This window comes from Marmota monax, unplaced genomic scaffold (assembly GCF_021218885.2).
Source record: "Marmota monax isolate L192 unplaced genomic scaffold, Marmota_monax_Labrador192_F-V1.1 WCK01_AAM20220418_F8-fsc00401, whole genome shotgun sequence".
NCBI classification, from domain to species: Eukaryota; Metazoa; Chordata; class Mammalia; order Rodentia; family Sciuridae; genus Marmota; species Marmota monax.
Genome location: NW_026692020.1, coordinates 383,188 through 403,793, shown reverse-complemented (window position 1 = coordinate 403,793; position 20,606 = coordinate 383,188). Strand labels below are relative to the sequence as shown.

The window sequence follows — 20,606 nt, the reverse complement described above, 5'->3', positions numbered from 1 at the left end:
CCAAGATGCTGAGGCCAGCCTCCATCAGCCGCCTGAGTCTCTGGGATCACAGGCCTGTGCCACTGTGCCCAGCTGCCAATTTAAAATTTTTAGAATAGTGATGTCCAGCTGTGGGGGCTTCTGTTGGCCACCTCTGGCCCAGGCCTTGCTGGGGGTTCCCATGGCCTGAGTGCCAGTGGTGGCTATCCTGGATCACTGGTTCCCTTGTTACCCTAGTGGGGCTCTCCTTCCTGACCAGGCTGACCTGGTTTGTCACCTCCTCCTCCCCTTTGTGGCACTTTAGTCTTTGGGGACCATCTTTCAAACCCATGGCTATTTTTGTGGGGCCAGAAATAGTAGGCTATGAAGAGCGAGGGACTGTGTGGTAGGGTAGGTGGGCATCTGTGAAATCTGGACCAAGTCTGGGGCCACAGAAGCTTTGCCAGGCTGAGGAGGCCCAGCAGAGGCTGAGGAGGCTGAGCAGAGGCAGGAAGAAGGTTGACTCCTCTCATTCCTGCCCTGGGGCTGGGATGGGTTGACAGGCTTGAAAGGCAGCTTTGGCCTTGTCCTGGCTGCAGGAGGCTTCACCGTGCAGGTGCAGAACTGAGAATCCCATTGGCTGAGGACCTGGGGAGGTGTCCCCAAAGAGAGCTTCAGATGTAAAAGGCCCCTAAGACAAAGGGCAGAGAGGCTGGGGCCTCAGGTGCCTGCGATCTCCTGGCAGGGAGTGTGTTTTCCCCAGGGAAAGTCACTTCTCTTTTTTACTGCCCCTGATTCTCCAGAACAATAGCTCTCCCCAAGAGTGGGATGAGTGGGAAGTGGGGACCAGGAAGCCTCCCAATTCCCCCACTTTGGTCTTCCAGTGCTGTGTCTGAGCACAGCCCTGACACATTCAGGGTATAAATCCTCACTTAATCCCTTTCTTTTAGGGGGAAATGGGCCCGAATGGCCCTGTGTCTGTGGAGAGGGGAATTTCCTGTTTCCAGGTCCCCTTTGGGCTGTTGACTCCACATTCCTGCTCTGCTGGATTTGCTGAAGACATTCCTGTATGCTGGGGAAGACAACCTGGAGTGTCCAGGTGGCTGGCACCCCTCTGGTCCTAACCTCCTCATCCAGATGTGTTTGGGGGCACCTGGCCAGGTTGTGTGCCTAGCTGTGGACTGCAGAAAGGACAAACATGCCAAGATGGAAGTCACAGTCAGGAGGAGACACATTCAGCCAGTGAACTGGCAAAGGAGGAGAATCACTTATTTTACTTATTTATTTTATTTTTGGTCCCAGAGATTGGACCTCGGGGTGTTGAACCACTGAGCCCCATTCCCAGCCCTTTGTAGTATTTTTCTTAGATACGGGGTCTCACTGAGTTGCTCTGGGCCTCGCTAAATTGCTGAGACTGGCTTTGAATTTATAATTCTCCTGCCTCGGCCTCCTGAGCACATGGCAGAAAATAACTTGATAGTCCTCAGTGAGGGATGGTGACCCAGGGAATACACCACAACTTCTGGATATTGTGAAGAGGAGGCTGAGGCCAGGGTGGTCAGGGAAGGCCTCTTTGGGGAGCTGATATTTGAGCCCAAAGCCAAAGTTGGCCAGTATGGAAAAGATTGCAGAGAACATTCTAGATGGAGGTGCATCCATGTGCAAATGGCTTGTCTGAGCAGCAGAAAGGGGGCCACTGAGGTTGTAGTTGAGTGAATGAAGAACAGAGGGGCACAGGGCTGCTCACTGGGGGTGCTGTAGGTCTTGATAAGAGGGTCTCAGAGGAGGGCTGGAGCAGGATGTGCCCTTCCTGGTTCAGTGCCTGGTCTTGTTGAGGCAAGCAGACCAGCCGGTGGTTGGATAGTCATGGGATTGAAAAGTGGCAGCCAAGAAGGTTGGAATGAATGGGAAGAAGTGATGGTGGGGCAGGAGCACCCTTTGCTGAGCACCTTTTAGGTTCCAGGCACCCGACCTGTCATCCTAAACTGCCTCCCTCACTCTCTGCCTTCCTTCCCAGCCCTGGGGATCAAACCCAGGGTCTTGCATGTTTCAGGCAAGCCCTCTAGCCCTGCCCTTCTTATTTTGAAGGTTGCCTGGGCTGCTAAGTTGCCTGGGCTGGCCTCCAACTTGCAGTCCTTCTGCCCGAGCCTCCTGTTTTCCTGGGTTCAGGCCTGAGCCACCACACTCCTTGCACCCTGGGAGGTGGAGGATTCTTAAAGTAACTTCTCATCAAGCAATAGCTGAGAAATGTATGAGCCCTGTATAAAAAGAAAATAGAGAAGTACTTCCCTTGCTATACCTTCCTCCCATACATAATCACATATTCCTGATGTTTCTTTTTAAACTTTTTTTTTGTCTAGAATGCAATCAGTTGTTTTGAATTTACTAACCATATTACCACGGGGCTCTTTTCCTCTGGGTCTCAGTTACTGTATCAATAAAATGGGGTTTCTCAGAACCTACTGTCTTGCAAAATTGTGGTGAGCTGGAAATAAGTTGATTCTTATTTAGAAAATCCGCCCCACACACCAGTAAGTGTTCAGCAGGAGGCAACTGTTTGTTTCTGGTGTCCTCCCTGAAGGGCAGGCCCTCCACTGATGCTGGTGGCCTGGATATCTGGAAGTTGCTCAGTGACTATCTGTGAGTGACTATTGCCATTGTTTTCTTCCCTTTGAAATGCAGGTGAAACACTGGGTGTCCTCAGCCCAGGCAGGTTGCAACAGCGGGTGGCATGTTTACTCAGGGTTAGGCCTCCTGCAGGCTCACTGGAAGGTCCTTGATACCGAGCTTCTCAGCACAGTGGACATTATGGACCTGATCAGTCTGTCCTGGGACCATCCTGTGAGGTATTTGGCAGAGTCCCTGGTCTCTGTCCACGACAGGCCAGTAGCAGCCCCTCTCTTTGTCTACCGTATCAATAAAATGGGGTTTCTGAGGGGTTTGGCAATTACTAAAATTATCTCCAGATGTTTCTGCTGGGTGTCCTCTGGGGGGACCCAGTTGATGACCTCTGTTCCACACTGTTTTAAACATCTGAGTCCCTTAAAGGTGGCCCTGGATGGATGTGCGGTTGGGGGAGGGCTGCCCTGAGCTCCTGCTGTATACTGGATCCTCAGGATACAGGGTAGGAGCACCTGGCATGTCCTGAGTGTTCCATCAATCTGTTGTCCCCATCCCCCACTTAAAGTGTTGGAGCATTCAGGGGCCCAGCACTTACTGAGTGTCCTATGTCTTGGCAAACCCAATGTGTGCCTGGCCCTTCCTGCACCTAGGTCTTGTGGCTGCCTGGTTTCTGAGGCCTTTGTGCCCTGATAGCACACAGATGCATCTCTGCATCCCACCATGTGGCCAACACGTGATGCTCTGCATCCCACTCCCCCGTGGGTAGGCACTGCTGTGCATCCTATCTTGGGCTCCCATGGCCAAGCTGCAGTGGCTGCCCTGGTGCCCACTCTAGGCGTGCCTTGCCTGTAGGCGGTAGGAAGGGCATCTCAGCATCGCTCCACTGGTGTCCTGGGGACAGGAAGCCTCCCTCCTTCCCTCCCTCCCTTGGCTCTATGGAATGTGGGCGATGTTCTGCATCTGAAATCCTCCCTTCCCCAGAGGGGTGCCCTGCATTCACTGTGGAGGGCTGTCTCTTCTTCCTGGTCAGCATGCTCTTGTTTTCATTAAGGGGACTTTCCAGAGGTCTATGGAGCACTGCCTGGTTGGCCTTCATCTCCTCCTTTCTGAGGCACCTTTCTTCCCCTATCTTCTCGCAGACCCAATCCGGGCTTCAGCTGCAGCTGCCACAGAATCACCTTTTTGTTTCTGAACAGGCCCTTGTGCCGCCACGGCTCGCACTGCCCTGTTTGAAAGCGTGGGGCACCTGGCTTCCCAGAAGCCCAGCTGCACAGTGGGGGTGGGCATGGAGTCCTGCAGCCACGAGAATCATGCAGATGGGTCTCTGCCAGCAGAGCCAGCGGCCTTGGGATGGCCTGAGGCAACTGGTTCATCCACATTCCCTGTGTGGTCTAGCCGAAGTGGCTGGCCGCCCTCTATGTGCCATGTTGGAGTGGCCTCGAGGCCTGGCCTCTGTGGGTGGGGGGTCAGTGCTTTCCTGGAGTGAGTTGGGCTCTGTCTCTTGGTAAATTGCACTGAGTTGGTTCTTCAGCAGGAGATGCCTGGCCGGTGCTCTCACCTCTTCCTCCCCCAGGGCCTCAATCCAACTCCAAGGAGAAGTGAGGTTGCTCAGGCTGCTGAGCTGAAAAGAGAAGCCATTTGGAAACCAGCCCCCTTCCCTGGGTAGAAGCAGGTCCACCTCTTGCATTCATACTCCCCTTTGATCCCATTTTGCCCTGTAGAGTGTGGGGTGGGGGAGGCTGTACAGGGGCAGGGTCATTCCTCCCGCACCAGGACAGGCTTCTCCCTTCCAGGAAGCGCATCAGAACTCAAAGACAATTTGAAGCAATTATTAAGACAATTGAAAGCACATTGAAAATACAAGGCACAGCCTTCAGTCCCCTTCCCCTCCTCACTCCTGGTCTGCAGAACAACTCAGACTCCTTGTGTTTATTCACCTTCACCTGAATAAATGGCTCTTTGGTGCAGTGCACTGAGGACTTGCAACGTGGCTGTGCTGCTGTCGAGGGTGATAAATCAGAGGCGAAGGCTCACAGACATGAATGCAAGCCTCTGCCACAGATGGCCTGGTTGCAGAAAGGTGATGGTGTGCTTCCCCCACCAGGTGACCTAATGTGTCCAGAACCAGGGCTGGCCTGGTAAGTGGTGACTCTTAGCCTGTCCTCTGCTTCTTCCTCCTCCCCCTGGGAGAGGCTGCTGAGGAGCCGGAAGCAGAAATGTCTGCAAAGCAAGCCTCTGTGTCTTTGGAAAAGGACAGGCCAGGCCCTCAGAGAAGCCAGGCTTCCTCCATGGCCAGTAAGCATGCCCTCCCTGATTCCTGTGCTTGCTTTAGGTCACAGTGTCCAAGTTGCCAGGGAAGTGACCCTCTTATCCCACTGCCTTGTTTTCCCTTTCACCACGTCTCCTGGTTCTGGGTGGGAATTCTCCCGTCACTGAGGGCATCCTGGAGGAGCCACCAGGGCTGTGGAGGAGGCCGCTGTCCTCTGACCTGGCAGGCCCAGGCAGGCAGGCGCCGTGTTCCCCATGGGTTCCTGTAGCTCTGAGGCCACGTCTGCCCAAGGGCTGTGGGGACTCACATGCTCCTCGGGGCTCAAGATTCTTTGCTCTAAGGACAGTTTCACTCCCTGCCCCGATCCATTTCCCTGATTCCTGCTCTCTGCAAGGAGGAAATTCCGGGCCTTTTTTTTTTTTTTTTTTTTAGTAGTTGTTCCTAGCAGAGGCCCCAAGATTCCTGCAGTGGGAGGCTGCTTGGGTCCCTGCTCTGTGTCCCAGGAGGGCAGCTGCTTTGGAAGTGATCAGCCCTGCTCTACCTTGCTGCTTCTGGGAGGGCAGCTGTGGGTGGTCCAGTTTGAGGTGGGCTGTGCGAGGGCTGTGGTCACTGAGAGCTGTCTGAGCCTTGCTGTGGCCTCCTCTGACCTCTTCTGCTGCTATTACCTGCGAATCCTGCATTTTTATAGTCTGATTGAAATGCAGAAATCCATCCTGGCTCATTCCGAGTTCCACATGGACTGGTGTATTTGATAACTGTGAACTGTTTGTGGGGTTGATTTAATATGCATTTTGGAGAAGGCATGCTCTGCTTTAGGGGCAGGGTGGTGGTGGGGAGGAGGAGGAAGAGGAGGAAGAGAAGAAGCAATGATTGAGATAGTTCCTTGATTGAGCTCACTTTGTGCCCAGTCTTCTCCTGAAAGCTGAGCAAAATCATCTCATCTCCTCCTTTGGTGACTCTGCCACTTATCTCCATCTTTCAGAACAGCCCAGAGAGGCTGAGTCGCTTCCTCACGGTCACACTGCTGGGGAGAGCAGAACTATATTCTGGAGGCTGTTAATGCCAGAGAGCAGTTTCCCGACTGCCTGTCTTTGTCATCTACGATCTGGTGCCTCTACTCTGTAGGATGACCAGTTGTTCCAGTTTGCCCAGGGTACCCTGCTGCAGTGGTGGACATGCATGTCCCACTTATCTTGCATGCAGGCCCCAGCAGGCTTGTGCAGACATTAACACCCACAGAAACAGGAGGCCTGGGCCTTGGCGCTTCAGCCCTTCCCCTGGAGGGACGATGATTCCCTGTAATATGTGTCATTTCTGAGACCCAGGAGAGCATCCAGTGCTGAGTCAGGCCCTGGGCATGGGTGGGGATGAGGTGCCTGGTGTGGCCTGTGTGGGAGGCCTCAGTGGAGACAGGGAAGGGAGGGGAGGTGACCCTGGAGCCCCCAGCCTCTTTTGTAGCACCCAGCAGGTTCTGATGCCACCATTGGAATATTCGAAGGTGAATGTGCTCCTGGGCGACTGTCGTTGGAGAGAATGGTGTGCCACCTTTGCCCAGTTCCCGCAACTCCTTGTGGGACCTTCCCTGCCCCCACAGCTGTTAGGGAAAAAAACAAAAACAAAAGCAAAATCAGAGCCACCTGTTCAACGCTGGGCCCTAACTTGAGAAGTCCTCACGCTTGGAGCCAAGGATGAGGCCCTGCTGGGGCAAGGTCCTGTGGTGCTAGGGTTGGCAGTGTGGGCCTCAGAGCCAGCACAACTGCCTGGGTTCAATTCCCAGCCTGCCACTCAGCAGCTTTGCCATCTTGGACAAGTGACCTGGAGGGAACCTCAGGGAAGCATTTTAAATGGTGCCTTGTACTTATTGTATGTGACAAAGGACAGTCTTGGCTGTTAGTACCTATGGCTCAGGAAGGCTCCGAGGCCAGGCCTGCTTGGAAGATGGATTCCCTCAAGTCCCGTCGTGGCTGGGCAGGGGTGAGCAGGGTTATTTCTGGTGGCTCCCAGTTAGGTCTGGGGAGGAACTCATCACATGCTGGCTCTTGGTACCCAGGAGACTTCCCATATTCTGAAGATCTCAGGGAAGTGTCACCAGCCGGGAAACTTGTGCTGCTTCCTGTTGAAGGCCAAGCTGTTTCCCAGAGTCATTACCCTGCCCCTCCCTGGCCCAGTTCACCAGGATGATCCCTCACAGGTCAGACCTACATGGAGGGCGGGTGGGGGCCCAGGGTTGCTGGTGGGTCAGCCCCATAGAGTCACCAGTCTCCCTAACCCAGAGAAAGTGGCCAGAAAAACCCAGACCAAAACAGAACCAAGAAACCCTTCAGATCAAAGGTGAACCCTTCCCCTCACCGCAGTCCAAGTGGCTGTTTGTCATCCTTCCAAGTTCGTGGATGAAATGTGCTTAGCAATAAGGCCTAGTCAGAATTAAATCATTAAAGGAGAAAAAAAATGAATTACCCTTTTGGAAAAGCTCCCCGTGGTGGCTTTGTTACCGTGATGACAGCCAGATTTCTACCACCATCTTGTCGCCACCAGAGGTCTGATCTCAGCCAAGGGCTTGCATCAGAGCTGACCGCCATCTCCGACCTCTGAATGGTGGGGGGTCCGGCGGATGTTTCCTGAGGTTTCTGCCTTGGAGCCTTCACGGAAGGTCCTGCTCTTGCCAGATGTGTCTGCTGATTGGAGGCTATTAAATTTCTGCCCCTTGGATACAGTCATTCAACTCTCATTAACTCTGGGGGGAATCGGGGCCTTTGTAACCTCAGACAATTTTTTTAAAATTATTTATTTATGTTTTAAAAACTATGTTTAGTTGTCCATGAATACAATACCTTTATTTTGTTGGTTTAGTTTTATGTGGTGCAGGGGATCGAACCCAGGGCCTCGCATATGCTAGGCAAGCGCTCTAACACTTGAGCTACAACCCCAGCCCACAATTGGAGTTTATATGTTCTGCTGAGACTGGAAAGTTTGGGATACTCTTCAGTGTGGTGACCCTCGGCCAGACCCGTCCTTCCACAGTTCAGGACCCCAGTTTCCTCTTGGTGTCCTGGTGGACTTGGGCAAACCTGGTTGGGCGCTCTAAATGGTTGACGGGAATATTAATTTCTAGTGTTGTTCTGAATCTTTCCCATGGAATTAAAGGATTTTGAAGTCCCAGAGGGACTTTGAAATCTTCTGGCCCTGTGGTCTTGATCTCTAGGACACCTCTGAGAAGCCTGAGTAGGCTGTGGCTGCTCAGCCCAGGGAGTTGTGTCTGTGTGTAGGACATGCCTTGTGTTGGTGGTGGACTCCAGGGAAGAGCTTCTACTTGGGTCCCTTTCTTTCTTCCTTTCCCACTTTAGAGACTAGGCGCTGAGGCCCTGAGAGGGAAAGACACTTCCTAGGGTTCTTTTTGATGTAGCCTCATTTTCCGGCCTGGTCACATTGTCTGGCTCTGTTTGTGGAGCCCCAGACCAGCCCCCACAGGTTTGATGGGAGGTGGAGGAGATGCCTCCCCAGGCCCGAGACCTCACAGTCCCCCCAGACACACACCACCCAGATCATCTCAAACTGGGCGCATCTTAGTCCTGGAAGGCCATTGAAGAGAGTGGCTGGGCCCTGCCCCAGTGTTTCTAATCCTGTAGATCCAGAGCAGGGCCCCAAAATTGTCATTTCTAGTGTATTCTCGGGTGCTGCTGCTGCTGCTACTGCTGCTGGTTACCATCACCCCAGGGGATCTCAGTCACAGAGATAACAGGGTGCCGAGGGGAGCTGGCGATGCTCCAGCCCCAGCGGCCATCTGAGCACTGGCTGGGCTGGTCCAATCACCAGACCCTGTGTTTCTGGGGACTGATGGAAATGAGAGGCAGAGTGTTGAGGTGGTCCTTGCAGTGAGGATGAGCCTTCCCTTCCAAAATCCTCTTGAGAAACACTGAAAACTTTCACTCCCTCTCCCACTGGTGAGCTTTTCTTCTCTCACAATACACTTGAAAACACACCAACCAAAGCTTTGCCTGATTGCTCTCTATGTATGTGTTTTGTGTGGCTGGGATGGAACCCAGGGGTGCTTTGCCACTGAGCTATACCCCAGCCCTTTTTAATCTTTTTATTTGTTTTTTTTTTTTTTTTTGGTTCCGGGGATTGAACTGGGGGGGGGCGGGGCACTTGACCACTGAGCCTCATGCTCAGCCCTGTTTTATTTAGAGACAGGGTCTCACTGAGTTGCTTAGCACCTCATCTCACCGTTGCTGAGGCTGGCTTTGATCTCTCAATTCTCCTGTCTCAGCCTCCTGAGCCGCTAAGATTACAGGCATGTGAAACCAGGCCCAGCTCCTTTTTATTTTTTGAGACAAGATCTTGCAAAGTTTGGAGGCTAACTTTGAACTTGTGATCCTCCTGCCTCAGCCTCCTGAGTCAATGGGATAACAGGTGTGTGCCACCACTCCTGGCTCAGAACACCTTTCTTAAACATTTATACTCTGACACTTGAGCAGAATATGGGGGTGTACTAGAGTCACGTAGTGCAAATCCCAAGTGCCTTCTGTGGTTCTCAATCCAGTCCCAAATTTATCCACCTGGGACATTTTTATCCTGAATTGGGCCTCCTCCTTCGTTCATCAGGGACTTTGGTTCGCACCTGCTGCTTTCTTTCTTTCTTTCTTTTTTTTAAATGTGTAACTGAACTTTATAAATACTTTTAATTTCCCTTATTTTGATAAAGTCATTCAGGCACATAGTGAATACAATACACAGAGGTATACAATGAAAAATAATCTCTCTCTGCTCCCTACAGGTCTCCTTCCAAGGCGGCCACCTGTCCCCATGTAGAGCCCTGCTGTATTTTTGTGTTCATGTGGGAGTCTTCTGAGGATGCACAAGCACCAATGTACAGTCACATCCTTATGGGTCCCTTAATGTGCTGGATACCTGTTGCTTTTACAAAGTGGCACCGAAGCTTGGCAATGTCAGTTCATGGGGAGGTGCCCTTTGGATCCTTTCTATTTTGCAGTGCTAGGGAACATGCCAGGGCCTCACACATCCCCGGCCTTTTAAAATTTTTACTTGGAGACAGGGTCTCACTAAGTTGCGGAGGCTGGTATTGAACTTGCCTTCCTCCTGCCTCAGCCTCCTGAGTCACTGGGGATGACAGGTGTGGGTCACGGCACCTGGCTGCCTGTTTTTCTAAAGGGCTGGAACATTCCATTGTGTCTGAGGACTGGCTCTTCGTGGACACATAAGTTGTCCAGTTCTGGGCACAACACACGGTGGCTGAGTGGGATCCTCTTGTTCCTGCTCTGCTCCAGGAGGGGTCTGTGGAGCCAGGCAGTGTGGACAAAGTGAGTTTTCCCGTCAGATAGTGGAGTGGACCCTTCTGGAAAAGCCGTTTTCCCTGGGGGACGGTCCCTATTCCCGGAGCCTATCCCGGGTGCTGTCTTTTAGCTTTCTCACTAACTAGCTCCTGTGCCTTGGGGGCAACCCTTTGGGCTTTCTGGGCCTCCACTTGGTGTCTGTGGGATGCTTCCCCAGACCCTGGGCTCTTCACACTCAGGACACCTGTGGTTAGCATTGAATTTCCTCTACCGATCATTGGTTCAGAACTTTCTGGAAGCCTGGTGGTGAGGCAGGAGTGTCCACTCATTGTCAGGCCTTGTGCACTTGCTAGAGGCTGCCTGCCCTCCCAAAACAAAGGGAGCTGCTTGGAGGCCTTGCAAACAGTTTTGTTGGACCCTGAAGGCGGGAGATGTGGTGCACGGTGATGTGCGTGCTGAGACTTGCCCGATGCTGTGTTGCAGGAGGAACATTTTTGGGGATTGTCATCTTCTCATATCTCACATCCCATGCCAGCCCCAGTGTGCAGGGTGCGCTCTCCACTCTCCTGTGTCTGTAGCTTTTGCTCTTCAGGATGCCAGCTGTCCTAAGCTGTGCCACTATTGTCCATGAGGCGAGGAGGCCACCTTGGGGCATGGGACGGACTCTGGTCCTTGCAGGTGAAGACTGAATGGATGGTGGTAGAAGGATACACTGAGATTCTGACTGGGAGGGAGGCTGGAAATGAGGGGGGTCTGGTAAGAGGGGAGCTGGTACTTTTCAGGCAAGAATCAATAAGAATGTAATTTGTATTGATTTCTTGGGAGGAAGGTCTCAGGGTGCCCACTGCTGACAGCTGGGAGAACTTTCCGGTGGGCAGGGTCATTCTTTTTACCCGTTCTGTTTTGTCAGCTGTGAGCATACACAGCAGCTCTCCTTTTCTGCACAGAGCAAGGTGCTGTCGTTGCCCTGGTGTGTGGCCTTGGTGACCTGCCTTTCATTGTTTCCTGATTGGCCATTTTTGTGGGTGTGGAAAAGTAGTTCGTGGGCATGCCAACAGCGCTGGTGCCTATGTGATGCCTCCCAGGAGCTTGGTTGCAGCCTTGTCAACAGGGACACAGTCAGGAACGGTGATGAGTGTGCAAGGTGGAGACTCATTCTCACCCCAACGTGGGATTGTTGCTCAACTTTATCTGGTGTCATCACGGCCTGTGGGCCCTGAACTTTTTTTGTTTTGGCAACCAACCAAGATTTCATAAAAATATCACGTAGGAGTGGAGTGTGGTGGTTCATGCCTGTAATCCCAGCTCATTGAGAGGCTGAGGCAGGAGGATCACAAGGTCAAGATCAGTCTGGGCAAGACCCTGTCTCAAGATAAAATTTTTTAAAAAGGGTTGGGGATGTAGCTCAGTGGCAGACTGATCCTGGGTTAAATCCATAGTACCCCCCCCCCAAAAAAAAAAAGTCATGCACATCCTTGACATTGGAAAATAAAAAGGGGGGCAAGTATATTCTAGGAGGAGGAGTATACTTGCAAATGACCTTGAGTTTGGGGAAAAATGTACCACATCACATTCACCCTCCTGTGGGACCCTGGCCACCCTGGTGCTTTAAAATGTGTGGTCCTGCGTGTCTCTTTCAGATCCTGGCTCTGCAGACAGAACAGCCCAGAAAAGAAAGTTCCCCAGCCCCCCACATTCTTCCAATGGCCACTTGCTGCAGGACACCTCTACAAGCCCCATTAAAAATAAAAAGAAGCCCAGCTTACTGAGCAGCAACAGCAAGAAGCAGGTAAGGCCGCGGCTGGGTGTGGCATGGCAGTGGGCACACCAGCGGGCAGCAATGCTCCGTTCCTTGGAGCCGGGTTTGGCATCTGTTCAGCAGGCTGCCCTGGCGCTGCCTGTCATTTGCATGTGTAGAAAGGGCAGCTCAGAGGGGCCTGTGTGAGGTTTCCAGCGGGTTCTCAGATCTGCTTGGGGCAGAGCAGTGACCCAGAGGAGATGAGGATATTCTTCTTGAGGGACTGGGGCTTCTCTTTGGCTTCATGTCTCCGTACTCTTAGGATGGTTTTCCTGGGTGGCCTGAGGATTTCCCCTGCTGACCAGTGCTGGGCGACACAGCTCCCTGCCGGTCTCGTTTTCTCATCTGTAAAATGAAGGGTGTGGGCCCCTAGTAGAGGCATGGCCCAAGGGTCACCTCCCCTTCTCTTGAGCACAGGCTCCCCATCCCCTTGGCTGACAGGATTGTCAGAGGCTCGGGAAAACCTCCTCACCATCCTGGGTCTCATCTAGGGAACCTTCTGGCTATAAAATTCTCTGGTGCAGCTTATACATTCCAAATAGGGAACGTGAGAGCACTGTGGACTCACTGGCAGAAGTGTCCACCCCTGTGTGGACTGCGAGGTCAGGGGGTCTTGAGTGGTTCTTGAGCAGCAGTTCCTGGTGACCTGCTCATCTGTTCTGTGCATTATCACGCACTGGAGTGGGCCCTGGGGATGGAAGGTTGAATTAGATGAGATTGATGCCTTCACAGGAGGAGCCCTAGCCATGTTAAGTGCCCCGGCCTGGGAGAGGCGTGTGTCCAGCGTAAATCTATTTTCATTCTCAAAATTATAGAGTGAACTGCCAGCTCTGGCCTTGGCCCTGTGACTGTGGGCACGTGGACCTCCATGGCTCTGGTTTCCTTGTTCACGGAACTGGGTGTCCTGGCGCTGCTGTTCAGGCCCTGGGGCTGTCATGGAGACTCATGGAGCTAAAGGACAGGGCAAGAGCAGAAACGAAGAGCACAGCCAGGCTCCGTTGCCAGAGTATGATCTGAGATTTGACCTTGGAGGCAGGCTGTTTCTGTGGCAGTGTCCTAGACCCTGATGTCTGGTGTCGACCCAGTCACGTGTGGCTCGTGAGCCCTCGAAATCAACCAGTGTCAGGGAGCAACTTGGTTTTTTTCATTCTGTTTAAAGTCACGTGGCTGCCTGTGGCTGGTAGCTGCCTCATCAGTTAGAGATCCCATCGGAGGAGGAGCAACTGGGGGATCCCACGTGTGTTTTCAGGGGCACTTGGAAAAAACTACTTGGGGAAATAAAAAGCATTGATGATGATACCAAAGCAGTGAGCCATATCTCTATCCCTTTTTATGATTTATTCATTCATTGATTCATTCATTCATTCATTTATGGTGCTGGGGATTGAACTCAGGGCCTTGTGCATGCAAGGCAAATACTATACCCACTGAGCTGTATCCCAGCCCCCTTTTTACGTTTTATTTTGAGACAGGGTCTCAGGAGTCGCAGAGGGCCTTGCTATGTTGCTGGCCTGACTTTGAACTTGTGATCGTCCTGCCTCAGCCTCCTGAGACTCTGGGATTATAGTGTGCACCACCACACCTGGCCCCAGACCTTTTTAAAGAAAGTTTTTTGAGACAGGGTCTCACTATGTTGCCCAGGCTTTCCTCGAACTTGAGATCCTCCTGCCTCAGCCTCCTGAGATGGAATTACAGTTGTGAGCCAAGCTTTTTCAATCACACCACTAGTTACCAGGATGTTTGATGCTTCCCATGGACTTGATCATAGATTTAAATAGGATTCCATATTGGAGTGTAATGGTGGTTTTCCTAATGAGTTTCTTTTGAGTGATTTTATGTGTTTGGAGGATGGCTTCCCTGTATTTCTGGTGTCCCTGGACCTGCCACAATCTCATCTTCCTGTGTGGTTTGTAATGAAGGCTGAGGCTCTCTGGCAGCTCCAGGGGCCTAAAGTGTTCAAGAGATGTGACTTGAGGAAGGTTCTGGTTGGTTCACGACTTTGTGCCTTAGGGATGGCCTTAAAAATGAAAGATCATTTTTTGGTCACTCAAATCCAATTGCTATATTCTCTAAGTGCCTACAGTACGAAGACTCCCAGGGCAGATCGCACACTTCTGTTAGCTTTGTAAACATGAACTTGTGTACGTTGGGCTCTTAACCATGGGGACAACATTGGTGATGGTGGCACCGTGTTAATTCCATACATTCTATCCTCTCATTTGAACACAGCCCCATAATCCCGTGACGTTAGGTACCTTACCCTCATTTTACAAATGAGAAAACTGAGGCTCAGAGGTGGGGAGACCCCTCCAAGGTCATGCGGCTATTTAGCGGTAGTTAATATTTGTACCTACATAGGCCAGGGCCACCTGGTGACTCTGAGACACTAGTGTTCAGTCTGTGGCCTTTTAAAATGGGAGGGAGGAAAGACCCTCATAGTTATCCAAAGACCTGCTAATGTTGTGGACAGTAGAGGAACCGCAGCTAGCTCGACTGTTTAGCAGATGTGAAATGCTGTGATTTTCTTGTGCTGTTATTGATGTACTTGTTCAAATTCCTCTTGAGAATGCACATTTGTTTTGAAACCAAACCTGTCTTTCTTGCCTACATTTCAGTCAGAACTAAGACATGGTCCGTTTTACTATATGAAGAAGCCACTCACCACAGACCCTGATGATGTTGCACCACAGGATGGACGGAATGATTTCTACTGCTGGGTTTGTCACTGGGAAGGCCAAGTCCCTTGCTGTGAGCTCTGTCCCCGGGTTTATCACACTAAGTGTCTGAGACTGACATTGGAACTAGAGGGGGACTGGTTTTGTCCTGAATGTGAGGTTAGTTCCCAAGGAATGAATACATTACCTGCTTTGTTTCCTATCTCTTCTCTTCCTTGACTTACAAACTTTCCAATGATCCAGATAAGGAGAAAAGAGACATTTCTTGTATCTCACCTGCTTTGTCCTGGCCACCCCCCTTTTGGTCCAGCATCTGCCCCTGGCTGCTGTCCTGCAGCTCTTGGAGAAATGATCACATGGAATATTGTCTGGGTTCTTCTTCAGTCTTTGAATCACTTTGACATCTGCTGCTACCTTTCTTTTTCTGGAATGTACGTCTTACATGATAACTTTTGAACTGTTAACAGTTCACACGGTCTGAAACACTCTCGCGCAGCTTCTCTTGGGTGTGCCCTGCTGTGTCATGGGGTCAGCAGCCGCCACCAACCTGGGATGCCCAGTTTGGGTCCTGTGTTCTGGGTGATGGCCGTGCCATCTGAGTCTTTCTTTCATGCAACAAGTATTTCTAATGGAGATAGGATAGTGCTCAGAAAAGTAGGCATGGATCACTTTCCTTTTAACAGAAAAGGACATAAGTGAAAATAAAGTTAGAAATAATGAGTTTGAAGAAAGGTGCAAATTGAAGATGGGGAGTAGGGAGTTCAGGAGCCACAGGGTGTTCCATTTAAAGTGTCCAGGCCTGGAAGGTCCCCCTGAGATTTGAGAAGGACCTGATGGAGGTGGGCCCTGCCACCCTCTGGGGGAATCTTCTGGGCAGGGGTGCGGCCTGGGCAGAGCAGGGGGACAGTGAAGGCAGCATAGGTTTTGTGGGTAGCCAAGAGCTGCTTGAAGCTAACCAGTTCCTGGACTTGCAGGGTTCTGAGGCGGTGTCTGTTCTTGGCCACTCTGGACTAGGAGGCTCTTTTGAATGCTAAAAAGAAGAGAGTCATCTGAAAGTCATTTGGTGTAGAATGTCTCTTGGATCCCAAGGCACGTTGGCCTCAGATTGCACATGAAGACGCGTCTGGGGAGCCCTGGAGGGGCTGCCCAGATGTTTTCTGTGGAAAAGAAAACAAGTCACAGGTAGTGTCCCTGCAGCCACTTCTGTGCAGGGAAAGAATGAAAATAGAAAATAGGTGAAAAGAAATCAGGCATCGAGTCGGTCTGGTGAAGACCCTGGGATGGCACTCTGCCTCTGAAATGGCTGGAAGGTGGCTGCTGGTTGCCTTGGTCACTCTTCCATGGAGACTGAGACGGGCTGGGCATCGCCCACCCATGCCTGCCTGTGTTTGGAGCCAGATCTTGTTCTGCTACACCTAGAGTGAGACCTGGAACCTCCACCAGTGTCCTTTGGTCCTAAGCGACTGTTCCCATTTCATCCCATTGCAGAACAGGTAGTGGTTCCCCTGGGACGCTTCCTCTGCAGGGAGAGCTCCTTCAAACTGTGCCTGAAACAGTGGGGTTTATTATCAGCATGTGTCGGAAGGGCCCAGAGACGGGGCCAGTCCCAGCTGGTGCCCAGTCAGGCCCTTTCCATCTCATTCTGAGACCATGTGTCCCCCTCAAGGCCCCTAGGTGGGCTCCAGTGGCATGTGTGCATAGACAAGAGTCCTCTAAGAGAAAGACACTTCTGGCATCTCTTTGTCAAGCAGAAGGATTTTATCCTCATTCTCCAGCTGATTTATCCTGGCCTCAGGGTGAGCTTCCGATCCTCAGTTCCTATGCAACAAAGGCTTCCTAAGGGCTTCATGTAGCACTTCCAGGCAGTGCCAGCCAGGAGGTAGGAGCAGGGGGCGAGGGAGTGAGGGACAGTTGGGCATGTAACTCGAGTGTTCTCCTTGGATGGAGCCCAGCAACAAACTGCAATTCAAACAATCAGGAGTTCTGCGTGCACGATCCACAGCCTGATTTTCTTCCAGGGTCGCCTGGTAAGGTAGGCTGCTGGCAAGACTAGCTCTTCTGGCTCTGGTAGCCCAGGGATGAAATGCATGTATCATGCAGCCTTTCTAACTTCCTAGTGACTCGTGGGTGGTCCTTCTCCTCAACAACCAACCAGAAACATCTGAGAATTCACAGAGAAGTGAAGAGTGGAAACAGTCCAAATTATCCAAGAAAACTTATCCACGCTCCTTTCACAGATGGCTGAGGAACATTGCATGACTTAGGAGCAGATGCTATTTTTGTTGTTGCTGGGACATGGGCCTTCTGAATCCCCGAGATATGGTATCACAGTCCCATGGCAGAATCCACTTTCCTTCATTTCTCTCTGTCTCCTCTTTGATGGGACTTTCCTTTGTGAAATGACATCTCTTGCCTGTGTGGACAGACAGGTAGATTCTGCCCTTTGGAAATGTGCCCATGAATCCCAAGTGAGTTCACATCAGTGCTGATGAACAATGGAGTCCTATTAATTATTAGTCCACTCCCACCCCTGTGTTCTTCCTGCAGGGAGCCCTGTCTCTTGCCATCAGACAGTGCTGGGCCACGTTCCTGCACGATAACTCTGAGTCTCAAGAGGCTTGAGATAAGCAGCTGATGAAAGTTCATCTTGGGAGGAGATCCCTCCCCCGAATGCATCGGTGACCTTCCCATTCACATCCCCTTCTTGAGAACCAAGGTTGGGATAAGGATGCTTTTCCAGATTCCCATCTCCCCCAACCTCCCCCAGATCCTGTTGTCTCTCTGAGCTGGAGACACTTGCTTGTAAGGTAGTCAGTGGGCTGGTTGCTTTCTAATGTCTACCCACAGATCCAGTATATTTTGGTCTGGTAGTTTGGAGTCCTTGCCAAGGGAAACAGCTATTCACATTTAGATGGGAATCTCTTTTTATGTGTATGTTAAAAAAAAAGAAAAGAAAAAGTAGAAGGAGAACAAACCCGTGGCTCTGTGATTTTCTTTTTTCTAACTGGATGTGTGTGTATGATTTTTGACTCGTAGAAGATTGCAGTAGCAGAGTGCATTGAGACCCAGAGCAAAGCCATGACAATGCTCACCATTGAACAGCTCTCCTACCTGCTCAAGTTTGCCATTCAGAAAATGAAACAGCCAGGGGTAAGAGGATCGGTCCACCAGTATAAACGTAAATGAAGATAAGACTCCATTTAGTTCTGTTAGCAGCTTTCCACATTGCTTGTCATCTTTGCTTTTCAGATCCCTCTCCAGGCTCTTTGGACTTGTCTTGTGTGTCCCCACTTTAAATCTGTCAAGTAAACATCAGGTACAGTGACATTCAGTGAGTTCTCTGTAGTGAGCTCTCCATGTCCCCAAGAAGCTTAGTCAGGAAATAACACGAGGTCCAGTAGTCAGTGGGGCCTTAAAGTCCTGATGGGTTGAGAAGTAGAACTTCACAGCCCCTTGGCCCTGAGGGCTGTCTTCTCCTTCCCTCAGCATGGATGGAATTCCACTTCAGGGAGAGGAGGGCATCCCAGTTTATTTATAACTGAGGTCTGGTGTGGAACCAGGGAGATTTCCATAATGGGTGAGAAGCTGGTTAGTTCCATCAATTGTGAAATGAGTCCTGCTGCACAGCCTTTTCTACTTTTGGAAACTGTATGACAGCAAGGCTGCCAGGCTTGGCTGTGCCCTCACATGGCACCCTGCTGGGAGTGCCCACCATACCATAGGTATATCTGTTATTATTATGATAGTTTTCAGGAAAATGGCAGAGGAATACCTTCTGTCAAAAATAATATGATGATACTATGGACATATTATGACTCTGTCTCCCTCCAGATAAATCTAAAGAAGCTTAAGGATGGGTCCCTCCTTTCTGATTTGCTTTCTAAGTCAAGTGCATATGCAGTAGCCGAGTATCTCACTGCTTTTAGTTACCACTGTGGTTTTGTTTCTTTAAACAAATAAAAGTTTTGCTTTGAGATATTCTGAAATTTGTTATGATGAAGAAATTTAAGATGTGCCAATTAGATATTGAATTAGTTACCTATTTATCTCTTGAATTAAATCTTATTTGATGGAAGCAAAACTGTGCTAGTAGCTTTAGTTTAGTTAAAAAACAAAAATCTTGGGCCAGGGAAGGAGCTTGACTAATATGTGTAAGGCCCTGGGTTCAATCCTTGGAACCATAAAAAAAGAAAAAATCTTTTTTTTTTTTTTTTTTTTTTTTTTTTTACTGTGGAGTGATTGAACATGATGACTATTTACAAAAAGAGCAGAGTGTGTAGATTTGTCAGCTCTGTCAAGTTTTAAACCAAAGGACAAATAGAAGAAAGCTTTACTTTCTAACTCTGTTTGATGTAAAGTCGCTGATTTTGTTGTAACCTCCATTCTGGAACTCGGGGCCTGGCACACGCTAGGCAAGTGCCTTTCCCATGAGCCATACCCCTGTTCTGGAGAATTTTTTAAATTTACAGTGGTCAAACTTTCATTCTGGATTGAAGTGAACACAGGTGATTGCAAAAGGAAATCTGTCCCGATTCTTTGCTTAGGTATAATTTGGTATTTAATTAAATCTTTGGATTTAAAAAGAAAAAAAATTGTTAAGTAAATACCACCCAAACATCTTGAGCTGAGTCAAGTTAGAGCTTAAGCAAATGGGTGAAGGTAAAGACTTTTTGCACACTTCTTGTACTGAAGGCAATTTGACCTCTGAAAACAGGAACAAAATCTCACTGTCTAGATTTCCCATCGTATCAGAAACATCTGTTGGCACCCAAGAGACTTTGTCTGATGTGTGATCTTTAGGTGTGAACACATTTTCCCCTCAAGTCAGTTTTGGTGATGAGTCCCTCTAGGGTGTGGCCTAGCTCTAAAGTGACCCCTGGTGTATTGGGACTCTCAGCCTCACTGGAAGGGGACAGAACCTGCTACTTGGGTGTATGTTGATAGTAAAGCAAATAACAAAACCCCAACCAGTTCATCTGGGCCCAGGATTATCAACATCCAGGCAGCCTGGGATGGTGGCCAGTGGAGCTGCCTACGGCCTCCTTCCTGGCAGTTTCAGAGAGGTTCTCTTCAGCTTCTCAGTCCCGGGTTAGTTGAAGCGTGGTCTTCCTGGCCTGTGCATGTGTACCTTTTCTCTTACAGATAGATGCATTCCAGAAGCCCGTTCCCTTGGAACAGTATCCGGGCTACGCAGAATATATTATCCACCCCATGGACCTTTGTACACTGGAAAAGGTTGGCCTCTGTCTCAGAGCCTGCCGTGTTGGCCCCGGGTGTGGAGATGCCAAGGCAGCCCCTCACATCCAAGTTAGATCAGTTTTATTTGGAGAGAAGAACTCTTGGTCCTATCACTTCATTTCCTCTGTGATGTCCTTCCAGGGGATGAGTGGGTCCTGGGAGATGTGCTCACTGCTCTTCTGGGAGTGATTCCAGCTTCTACCTGAAAGAGCCATACTTCTAGGAATTAGCGATTTGATCGATTCGCGCCTTACGTTGTCTTCTCTTTCTTTCGGAGGTGCTAATGAGAGCAACAGAAAGGAAGAAGAGAACATTTAAGTAGCTGGAAAACCTCCAGATTAGCAATAAGGACGTGGTTTCTTAGAATCGACTTCTCAGCCAATAAGGCTATTTTGTTAATGCCTGAAGGTGTTTTTCCAAGTTCATGCTAAAATTCCATGGTGAAAATTATATTTGTAACACTTTAGATTGTGCACACCACCATGGTGCTTATCTCAATATGGGTAATGAAAAGTATCTATGAAGAGGACACATTACTGGGTGTGTTGGTGCATGCTCGATATCCCAGTGACTCAGGAGGCTGAGGCAGGAGGATTGCAAATTCAAGGCCAGCCTCAGCAACTTAGTGAGACCCAGACTCAAAATGATATAAAAAATGAAAAGAAGGACTGGGGATGTGGCTGAGTGGTAGGGTGCCCCTGGGTTCTTCCCTAGTAGAAAGGAATACATCTTTCATACTGTTGGCATAGTGTTGT

At 50.2% G+C, this 20,606-nt stretch overlaps 1 protein-coding gene across 1 annotated transcript in view; it reads left to right on the top strand.

Annotated features, from left to right (window-relative positions):
* Nucleotides 1-4,862: 4,862 nt before the first annotated feature.
* The window catches only part of LOC124097389 (MYND-type zinc finger-containing chromatin reader ZMYND8-like), a 66,322-nt gene continuing 50,578 nt past the window's right edge, over nucleotides 4,863-20,606 (top strand). Inside the window, 5 exon segments of the mRNA XM_046451854.2 lie at nucleotides 4,863-4,875; nucleotides 11,781-11,929; nucleotides 14,554-14,772; nucleotides 17,650-17,763; nucleotides 19,756-19,848. Coding sequence (XP_046307810.2) covers nucleotides 4,869-4,875; nucleotides 11,781-11,929; nucleotides 14,554-14,772; nucleotides 17,650-17,763; nucleotides 19,756-19,848 — 582 coding nt within the window. The 5' untranslated portion in view covers nucleotides 4,863-4,868.